Source organism: Tachypleus tridentatus, unplaced genomic scaffold (genome assembly GCF_004210375.1).
Source record: "Tachypleus tridentatus isolate NWPU-2018 unplaced genomic scaffold, ASM421037v1 Hic_cluster_2, whole genome shotgun sequence".
Lineage (NCBI taxonomy): Eukaryota > Metazoa > Arthropoda > Merostomata > Xiphosura > Limulidae > Tachypleus > Tachypleus tridentatus.
In genome coordinates, this window is record NW_027467782.1 from 12,396,422 (window position 1) to 12,408,486 (window position 12,065).

The window sequence follows — 12,065 nt, forward strand, 5'->3', positions numbered from 1 at the left end:
ATATTTGTTGTTATTTATCTAGTTCTATGTATTTGTTGTTGTTTAGCTAGTTGTATATATCTGTTGTTGTTGTGCTGAAACCTACAAAGTGAGTTACCTGCTTTCTGTCCAGTGCGGGAAGTTGAAAACTGGATATTGATGTTGCATAGTAATTTTTCAAACTTACCATTGACACACTGAGGGAAAAACTCACTGGTTTCAACGTAAATGATAAAAAATATGTTTCTCTAATGTATTTGTATTTTGATGTAAGATATTGTTCTTTGAATGTATATTTACAACATTCTTGTATATTGACAGCACATCGTAGTTATAAATATTGCTGTTTGTTTTGTAATGTCTGTTTAGACACAGAAAAGTTATACTAAAAACAACACTATGAATGTCCACCAGGGGCGATCCATTTTTTTATCATTCAATTTTGACACTCTACGTTCTCAAATTGGTGAAAACTACCAAAATTCACAGGTGTTACATTTAAGGGTTAGTATAAATTTAAAAAACAACAACAACGTAATTTTACTTGTATAATTATATGCCTTATCAGTTTTCTAAACTCTTTTTCTTCCAACTTAAACGTTTCAAAACGTTTAAGACAAGAAATATTAACTCTGGAGAAAACAAAACCAAAGAATGCAACATAAAGATTTCAACTTTGCAATACAATAATTATTACTTTATTCTATTGAATGCATAACAATCAAATTTGAGCATTTCGTATTACTTTAGTGGCACATCGGATCGTCCATAATTAGGCAACAGTGGAGAAGTAATAGAATCATATAAATAACAACGTGTTGAGCATTTGAGTCACGAGAGATCAGACCAGAAGAACCGAAACTGTGGACGTAGCTTAGTGTGTCTAGCAAGCCAGAATGTTAATACACCGGCTTAATATTCGAATCCCTTCATCATAAAACTACGTCATGACTTTGAAGTGATGACAGTAAGACCGACAATCGAACCCTACTATTCCTTTAAAGTAACCTAAGAGTTGGAGATGTGTCTTGTTGATCAGCTGTCTTCACTCCAGTGTATCTGTTGAGTATTATGGATAACGCAGATAACTCTCGATTTTTTAATACTTTAAACAAGTAAAAATTAAATACAGGCAAAGTTTCAAGTACAGTTAAATAATCTCTCACGTGAGGGGACGCAGACGAACCACAACATTTCTCAGTGAGGGTGGAAATTCTCAAAACTTCCCTCTTTATAAACTAAACTCCTGCCAAGTTCGTTTACGTTTGCGTTTAACTCTCGATTAACTTCATGCTAATATTTAAACATATAAGAAAGATAATTTTGAAAAATGTAAAATACAAAATTTATGGATGTTAAAAAATAAAGTTCAATGTGTTAATCCTCCATCTTTTCTTTATGACCAGCATCTTTTGGAATTACAAGAGAAAGCTTGTGAATAATAATAATTTCAAGTCGTACCTTGTGATATATGTATAACAGCGTGATATCTCCCTCATGAGCGTATATTTATAATATTGTTTTACCTTTTTTGCTGTTTCTTCTTCAAACTTTGCTTTGCTCACACTTGTTTCACTTAAGTGGACTGCAAAACGTAAAATACTGAAATCATTTTAATGTAAACTGTAAGTAGAACTCTTAATACTAGAAATATTTATGGATTTTAAAATAAATCTTGATAAAGAATTCTTTAATCCTTAATCCTACCGATCCAGTTGTTATTTTTTGCTCTTTGCACAATAAGAAACGTCCGAAAATAAGCATTTCTTGAACATCAAGAAAAATATGTAGAAATTATTGCTCTTTGCACAATGAGAAACGTCCGAAAATGAGCATTTCTTGAACAGGAAGATAAATATGTAGAAATTAGTACAAGATGTACATAACAGATGGCAGCACGCGTGAAAGATAAGCACGTTAAACGTTTGTTGATTAATTTGGAATTAAGCACAAGCTACCAAATGGGTAAGCTGTGCTCTGCCTACCACGGGAATCGAAGCCCAGTTTCTAGCGGTGTGAATCCACAGACATACCGCTATGCTGTTGGGGCACGTTGGTTAATTGTCAAGCCCAAAGCAATGAAGTGGACGAACCGTTTGCAGTTTTTCCTACTCAGGGGATTCGAAACCCAAATTTTAGCATTATAAATTGTCAACCCATCGAAGAGTGAAACTCATTTGTTGTATGAAGTCTATAAAAAGTTAAGGTATGAACAACACGAGTGTCAAAAAATTAAATAAGAGAGTAATCGATTTAATAAAAGTTGTATTTTTTTGTCTTAATAAAATGTATTTATTTATTTGTCAAACCTAATACATCCATATAATTCATTAATACTATGATGTACAATAACTTAACGTCTAAATATAATTTGTTTGATAACTATTTTTGACATCTCCGAGATTTTAATTTGTGTCTTACAACAAAAGGTGAATAAGAAGACATTCGAGTAGAGCCCGTTCATAAGTTAGTGTTTTAACCTCTGTGAGACTGTAGGTATACAACAACCTTACTTAAACAAATATTCATATCACTAATGAAATAAATAAACCAACATAAGAAATACACGTTTCAGTTGTTTTTTCTGAAACAATGAGAGAAAAATATGTCTAGAAATAATGTATTTTCTGTTGCTAATTGTACACTTATTGTGTTGTGGCTTGTACAACGTGCTTCCAATTTATCTGCTTCTTTAATTTTGTCTATTTAATACTGAGTTAATAGCATCCTTCAAATTGAAGCTCATAAACGGATAATTTATTACGACTTCCATGCACTCATGAAGAATAGAATCTTTATGGAGAAATAAAATAATGTTTCAAGAAACTGTTTGACCTCTAAAACCCGGATTATGATCCTATTACGATCAGTATCAAAATCAGTAAAAAAGCTTCATTAAAATAACTTAGTATCTAACAACTAATCTTAGATTCAGTCAAGAAAGGTTTCACTTTGTTCTGTATTCACAACAGAGTGAAACTATCGAGAAATTCATATTTTCCAATAACTTGTCTTCACAGTACCTCTTTCGGTTAGAACTGATGAAACAACAACAACAAGTTTTTGATTGTTTTAAATTTGTTGATTGTTTTCTGAATTTCGCGCAAAGCTACTCGAGGGCTATCTGTGCTAGCCGTCCCTAATTTAGTAGTGTAAAACTAGAGGCAAGGCAGCTAGTCATCACCACCCACCGCCAACTCTGGGGCTACTCTGTTACCAACGAATAGTTGGATTGACCGTCACATTATAACGCCCCCACGGCTGAAAGGGCGAGCATGTTTGGCGCGATGGGGATGCGAACCCGCGACCCTTAGATTACGAGTCGCACGCCTTAACACGCTTGGCCATGCCAGGCCAAGGCGGATTTTCCTTACCCGATTTACCCAACATCTAATTAACAAGAATAAAGGCTATTCTGAGACATTTTTCATAGTACCAAACGAGTCATGATTGAAAGACACGCCAGTTGCCGCCATTTTGGTCACCATAAACTGTTGCCCTTTCCACTAAACATATTAAAGTAGTTTTTGTCCTCACAGGTGAACATTAACATAAATTTGTAACCGTCGAGAAGAAATATGTTTGCCAACCATGTTGATAACCGTAAATCCGATATTGTAACGTTTAAAATGGAAATGGCATGTTTCTTAAAGTTATGACTATCTAAAAGTCCTGTAACTGGATGTGTATATATTTAATCTAAAAATAAGTTACAAACAGTAGACTTTATGTTTTGAAGTGGAACGGAAAATGATTTAGGTTCTATGTATCTAAATATCTATTAAACCAGATCGTTTTGAAATACATTGTCATGAACAGAGTACTGCAGAGACTGGTGTTTACACACGCGGAAAACATGTGTTGAATTTAGTCATCAGGCGTAATGCAGAATAAATCTTCACTTTACATCAAACTATCAAGTTATTATTGTTCTGCAAAAATATCATTCATATGAGTACAGACAATGTTTTTAATTGTGTGGATATCCCTTGTTATCAAAAATATCATTCATATGAGTACAGACAATGTTTTTAATTGTGTGAATATCCCTTGTTTCTATGTATCAGTGTTTGATCCTTTCTTTCTCTAATTAATTAAAGCTAGGATCATCCTTACCCACAGAGAACAGCTTACATCTCTTAGCTTCAATACTGAAACTTAAGTTTTTACGCAGGCTTTGTATTTATACAGATGCCGAGATAATAACAATAAACGAATTTATCATTTACATGAACATTTACAAGAAAGACCAAAGGATGTAGAAAGAAACTGATATATTTTGTTTGTTATCACGTAGTCAGAATGGATTCAACGATGTTTGTTATCACATCGACAGAATGGATTCAACGATGTTTGTTATGACATGGACAGAATGGATTCAACGATGTTTGTCATCACATCGACAGAATGGATTCAGCGATGTTTGTTATCACATGGACAGAATGGGTTCAACGATGTTTGTTATCACATGGACAAAATGGATTTAACGATGTTTCTTATGACATGGACAGAATGGATTCAACGATGTTTGTTATCACATCGACAGAATGGATTCAACGATGTTTGTTATCACATCGACAGAATGGATTCGGTATTCGACAGAATGGAAAGGATTAATTCTGAGCTACCATAATAATTCAACTTATGACACAAAATGTCTGTCAGAATAGGGTCATTTTCTGTTTCTCTGGTGGCCCGGCACCATAATAACTCAACTTATGACACAAAATGTCTGTCAGAATAGGGTCATTTTTCTGTTTCTCTGGTGGCCCGACACCATAATAACTCAACGTATGACACAAAATGTCTGTCAGAATAGGGTCATTTTTCTGTTTCTCTGGTGACCCAGCATGGCCAGGAGGTTATGGTTCTCGAGTCGTAATATTATGATCGCAGGGTCGAATCCCCATCACTCCAAATATGCTCACCCTTTTAGCCGGGAGGGCAAAGTGTTATAATGTTATGGTCAATCCCACTATTCGTTGGTAAAAGAGTAGCCCAAGAGTTGGATGTGGGTGGTGATGACTAGCTGCCTTTCCTTTAGTCTTACGGGTAGCGTAGGTGTAGCTTTGCTCGAAATTCAAACCATACATAATCAAACCTGGTGTTTTAGTAAAGGTTTCTCTAATTATTCTAGTTAGACTATAGATCTGAATAACTCACGCGTCCCTTCTTTGTGTAAGATCAATGTAACAAGTACCTCAGTTTTTACAGCAGTCAGCAAGTACCTCAGTTTTCACAGCAGCTAACAAGTACCTCAGTTTTCACAGCAGTTAAATATTTATTTCCAAGATCATGAAACACATAAGGTCCGTGTTTCAAATAAAATTCTTCTGTGTCTATCACGCCCACAGTCATAATTTTATGACTAGAAAATTATCTTGTCTTAATATTCATTTCTTCCAGAGTTTGAGATTCAAAATAAATGATTATGTAACTAAAGGGTTATTGTGTTCAGTCATAAGAAACTTCTTCAAAATACTAGACACGAGTAAGATATGTTTGTCTTGCACATACGGACGTCATGAACTAGATTCTGAATAATGTTAAATACTGACACATTTAAATTGAATATCATGAAGATGTTACATTAATGTGGTGTACAGGGAATGAAATTCACCTTAAAACTCACTATGTACCATCATGATATCGGTTGATAAACTGCTTACAAACTGTGGTCTGTCAGGGATAGTGAACACGAGTAGTCATCTCCAGATAAACTGCTTACAAACTGTGGTCTGCCAGGGACAGTGAACATGAGTAGTCATCTCGAGATAAAATGCTTACAAACTGTGGTCTGCCGGGGATAGTGAACACGACTGGTCATTTCAAGAAAAGATACACAAATTTGAAATAAATGAAACTGGATTTATTCTATGTTGAATTGTGTTGAATCAAAAATGAGAAAATAGGTTAGGCTCACTTGTGATTTGCTTTATAACGCCTTGGCCACGCTCTTTTTACTTTCCGCGAGAGAAAATAGTCTTGCAGGAATATACTATTATTATTCAAGATATTAAACTGTATAAAAAACTGTATAATAATATTCCAGAGTGTTTCGTTTTGCGTAAACAGGCTTTAAGTGTTTATGTTGTTGTGTCGGTTGTTGTCAAATTTCCGCATGTTTCGGGAAAAACTTTGAATCAATATCGATTATAACGTTGTATGTTATTTATTTACTGTTTTAGAAATCTGATTAGTTGTTATTTTTTAATTCGTAAAGTTCCCTAGGCTTGGTCAGGAGGTTAGGGAAACTGGACTTGTAATATGAGAGCCGCAGATTGGAATCCCTCTAACACCATATTAAATGAACCATGAACCCTCGTGGAAGGTTAGTACATATTAAATGAACCATGAACTCTCGTGGAAGGTTAATACATATTAAATGAACCATGAATCCTTGTGGGAAGCTAGTACATATTAAACGGACTATAAATCCTTGTGGGAACTTACTACATATTAAATGAACCATGAACCCTTGTGGGAACTTACTACACATTAAATGAACCATGAACCCTTGTGGGAGGTTCGTACATATTAAACGGGCTATAAACCCTTGTGGAAACTTACTACATATTAAACGGACTATAAATCCTTGTTGGAACTTACTACATATTAAATGAACCATGAACCCTTGTGGGAACTAACTACATATTAATTGAACCATGAACCTTTGTGGGAACTGACTACATATTAAACGGACTATAAACCCTTGTGGGAACTTACTACATATTAAATGAACCATGAACCCTTGTGGGAACTGACTACATATTAAACGGACTTTTTTTTAATGATCTATTTCAAAGTGCTTTGCGAAGGGAGGAAAATAAGATAGAATTAAACCTGTTTGTGGCTCAGATCTTGAGTGATTTACCTTTTACCTCCTTTACTAATGATGCCAGGTTTAATACCTTGTCCAATTAAGTGACGTCGAAAAAATGGACGTGAAAGTTCACCCTGTTTTGGGCTGTCATTGTGTACCTTACGAAAAAGAAACCTGAAAAATGCAACATAAGAAATATATATTTTTAAAAGAGTTATTCTTGCCTTGAAAGTATTGAAAGTTTACCAGATGTGTTCCAGTTTCTTGGCGTGTTTTAAAATAAAAGATACACACACACACACATATACACTCGTATGTCTAACGAATCGCTTCTTTGTGGCCCGGCATGGCCAAGCGTGTTAAGGCGTGCGACTCGTAATCTGAGGGTCGCGGGTTCGCATCCCAAACATGCTCGCCCTCCCAGCCGTACTTCCCTCTAGTTTATAACTTTACAGTTAAGGATTGTAAGAGCAGATATTCCTGGAGTATCTTTGAAAGAAATGAAATGTAAGAACTAACCACAACAACAAACAACTTAATATCTTGTGTTTTATAAAATTGAGTAACAATTTCAAAATTTCCTTTTATGAACAACTTGTTTTTTAATTTTTGTCTTACCCTCGTTGAAACGTGTTGATTTTGGTTTCATCATTGTTCAAAAGTTTTGTAGGGTTTTGTTTAATTTTCGTCAAATATTTTTTCCCATAATCTTTGTTAATGACTTTTTCTATCTTTTGGGTTTTATTATTTTTGAAGTTTTTGGAATTACCATGTTTTTAATATAATTTGTCTCGGACCCGATGTTGGAAATACAAGACATGTTTTAATAACTGTAGATACAATCTCTTCGTTACTTTAGGACAAGCCATAAAAAATGACATAAAATGTAAAGTTCCATTATGCCTTTTTTTTATGATGAATTTTCTTAATGAACACATACATAATCAAATGAAACTTGACTATATTTCCACTTATCAAATCAGTTACTATTTGTGGCTGGCATCTGGAATAATAAGGCGCCTCATCTGACGCTTTATGATAAGGACAAATACAATTAGTAGACAAATACAGTTAGTTGACGTATAAAGTGGCTGAACCCTGATGTAATTATAAAGAGAGAGTGAGGAGGAAGGAAATCAGCTCGGGGTTTGAAAGAACTATTTTATATCTTTACAAACACTTCTTTAGATAAACGTATCCTTATTCGTCTTGAATCACCAGTTGTTGAGGATCATAATGTAATTGTACAACTTCTCTTTTGAGTGGTCATCCAATAATTGAATACTGATTTTCTAAATGAAATTGCTTTGCTCTGTATACTTTTGTAGATGTTTTGAATGTTACGAAGATCCTAAACTCGATCTCAACTATAACAATATTACTTTAATTCCTAAAACTAGACTGTTCTTGTGTAAAAAAAAAATAATCAAACTAGACATTAAAGTTTTACCTGCACAGTAATTTATTTGTAAAATTTTAAAAATATATAAGTTAAATTTTTGTAATAATTCTACATGATTCGGTGGAAACAACTCCACAATTTTCCAGATGATAGACCACGAAGTAAATATAAAGCTTCTCATCAACATGAGGCCCCAGCATGGCCAGGTGGTTAAGGCGCTTGAGACGTACTCTGAGGGTTGCGGGTTCGAATCCCTGTCACACCAAACATGCTTGCCCTTTCAGCTGTGGGACAGTTATAATGTGACGGTCAATTCCATTATTCGTTGGTAAAAGAGTAACCCAAAAGTTGGCGGTGCCTGGCGATGACTAGATGCCTTCCCTCTAGTCTTACATTGCTAAATTAGGGACGGCTAGCGCAGATAGCTCTCGTGTAACTTTGCGTGAAATTCGAAAACAAACAAACAATCATCAACCGATGCATTTATGTAATTAACATATTTTTACAATGGTGCCATTCACAAAAACAAGCCTCCCAGTGGCTCAGCGGTATGTCTGCGGACTTACAACGCTAAAATACGGGTTTCAATACGGGCAGAGCACAGGTATCTCATTGTGTAGCTTTGTGCTTAATTCAAAACAACTACAACAACGATTTCAAAAAAAATTACTTCCATGACTCCATGGCCTAAATGTTTGTTCATATTAATTCTATTTCTAACAATTTCTAAGGATTGTCATATATTTAGTTCAACTGTTTCGGTTACTTGTTTAAATACTTTTACAATATCTCAGTCAATAACATGTGTAGTGTACGAGTAATAGAGAAAGTTTGTTCCTGAATCCAAGAGACTGTGGATTGTTGGACGAAATGTTTGTATAGTAATACAAAGTAGAGAAGGTTATGTGTAAAAAGCGATTGGTATGGGTAGAGAACAAGAGTTGGCGGTGGGTGGTGATGACTAGCTGTCTTCCCTCTAGTCTTACACTGCTAAATTAGGGACGACTAACGCAGATAGCCCTCGAATAGCCTTGCGAGGAAATTCAAAAAACAAACAAACAAACAATGGATAGAGAAAGCACTATGCAGAGGAGCGAACAACGTTTCGACCTTCTTTGGTCATCGCCAGGTTCACAAAGAAAGAAAGGGTTACTGACCGATACCTGACCACATGTTTGAAGGGGGGTTATGTAACTGAGTGTAGAAATGTAGAGGGCGTACTTAGAAGGTTTGATTGTATTATATTATATTATTAATATAGTTATAAAGGTGTTCCTTTGTATTGGTTAATTTTGGGCTAGAGTTGTTGTATAAGTAAGGCTTCTTCAATTTTAAGTTTGTTTATTTATTTAGTATTTGGATGTTTTTTATGGTTATGTTGTGTTTACTTGATTTGCAGCGTTCGAAAACTTTTGAAAGTGACTTTTTGTGTTCTTTTAAATATATATTTTCTCTACAAATGGGTTGTCTCGTAATCACGAATTGAAGTAGAGAAGGGTTGTTGGTGTTGCTTTGTTGGCAACTGTGAACCAAAGATCTTTCGTTAGACCAGCCCCCCGCTAGTACAGCGGTATGTCTCCGGATTTACAACACTAAAATCAGGGGTTTGATTCCCCTCGGTGGGCTGAGCAGATAGCCTTTGTGGCTTTCCTAAAAGAAAAACACACACACTCGTTAGACCAATTCTTCATATTCAACGTCAAGGACTCGATGTTTTGTTTTGAAACATTCAATACAACTTTCAAAATATATAAACGTTTGGGTTGAGAAAATTGTAAAGGACCGAACAACATTTCGGTCATCGTCAGGTTCACAAACCTACATAAAACTTTTTTTCAACCCAAACCAGCCGTTTTTACACATACGTATTTCCCTACAACTGGGTTTTCCCGTCATCACTGATTACAGCTTCCAAAATGCTATTTCAATGTTGATAAACATTTCCAAGAGTAAGACTATTTTTACTGAGGACAGTTATTTGTCAACCTTGAACTGCACTGTGTGAATGGTTTTCAACATCCTCATAACATCTATGATGCTTTGTGAGCCTATTAAAACAATAATAAATGATCTTCAACTATATCTTACGACTTTCCTTATATTAGGCGTAACCACGATCTAAAACACAGAAAGTGCGTCTAGTAGGATGAATAAAGTTTATTTTTGTTATTATTGTTTGTACATTGACCTCATTTGATTAGGATTTAATGTTTCTGGTTAACCCCCCTTTGTAACCGGTTTAACTGAAAACCTTTGGGACTAAGCCCCTAAAGCTTGTATTGCTTGTAAAACTTACACCATCTAAAGTCTAGGATAACCATGACTTCCACATAATTTCTGCCGGTTGGTATTGATTTCAGTGTAACTTTTACCGGCCTTCTTGAAATCAATGATTTTAAAGGAGGTTACGATCTTCACTCATGTTGGAGGAAAACTCGTTTTAGAACACAGCTTTCTATAAAGGTAAACACAAAACATTCATTGTTCTAACACCAAACATCGTTTAAATATAATGTTTGTGCTTATTGTTTGTCACCGTGATGAACAAAACGATCTGATCGATCGATTTCCGATCTTAGGATCACTTTTCATTTATTTAACGATCACTCTTTGATAAACATGTTCTTCATTAATTAAATCTTATCTGGATAAAATATACCTTATTAATTTTTAATAACTTACAAAATGTCTTATGTAAGATAAACCAGTTACATCTAGAACTATGCTGTCCACCCGAATAACAAAAATCAAACACCCAACGAAGATCAACAGTATACATTATTGAAAGAACCAAAATATGTAGCCATGCTATTGATAGTCTCAGCTGGTTTAAAATTAAGTACTAAGCCACATAATGGGCTATCTGTGCGCTGCCCACTACGGACATGGAAACCCGGTTTTTACGTTGGGATTCCGAAGACATACTACTAGGAGCCAAATTTTGGATATAATGAAACCATGTAAACGTTAGGCGCAGGACCAAACAAGTAGGATCATTGTTTATTTGTTTTGAATTTCGCGCAAAGCTTCTCGAGGGCTAACTGCGCTAGTTGTTCCTAATTTAGCAGTGAAAATTAAGCGGTCGCACCAAACATGCTCACCATTTCAGCCGTGGGAGCGTTATAAAGTGACGGTCAATCCCACTATTCGTTGGTAAAAGAGTAGCCCAAGAGTTGGCGGTGGGTGGTGATGACTAGCTGCCTTCCCTCTAGTTTTACACTGCTAAATTAGGGATAGCTAGCGCAGATAGCCCGAAGTGGCTTTGTTATAAGAAAACACACACATACTCCACCACTTTATATATATTATACGTCATAAGATCTCCCAGTTATTCACTAATCAGACAAACACGTCTCTTTGACAGTATTTTCTCCTTTTTTTAGTCAAGACGCCACAACTTATTAACATTTCTGGTCATATTCCCTCTTGAACTACCAGTTATATTCGTGACTCTTTTCTCAATTTGTTTGTGAAAGTATCTTCTTAACATAAACTTTAAGTCACTTTTCATATCTTTATACCGATATCTCTATGTGTGAAACGACTGGTTCTTTAAACATTTCCTTAATATTCGAATTAATGACTTAGCAAGACAACTTTGAGAAAACTGTCGAAACCTTTCATGAAGAAATATATGGGGTTGGAATGGACAGCCCACCAGGACTCATGTTGGTTGACTCTTTCCTCTATCGTTAGAAACACACATCCACAATTGCAGGTTAACAACAAAACCAATCAACTGTTCTTCAGTGTATTAATAACCCATTCATCAGCTGTTCTTTTTATGCAATAGCATCACGGCTCCCGCTAAAACAGCGGTAGGTCTTCGGATTTACAACGCTCAAATCAGGGTTCGATTCT

At 35.3% G+C, this 12,065-nt stretch overlaps 1 protein-coding gene across 1 annotated transcript in view; it reads right to left on the bottom strand.

Annotated features, from left to right (window-relative positions):
* Positions 1-6,849: 6,849 nt before the first annotated feature.
* LOC143243295 (sodium- and chloride-dependent GABA transporter 2-like) overlaps positions 6,850-12,065 on the bottom strand; it is a 13,170-nt gene continuing 7,954 nt past the window's right edge. Inside the window, exon 8 of the mRNA XM_076487146.1 lies at positions 6,850-6,976. Coding sequence (XP_076343261.1) covers positions 6,850-6,976 — 127 coding nt within the window. The remainder of the gene's footprint in view (positions 6,977-12,065) is intronic.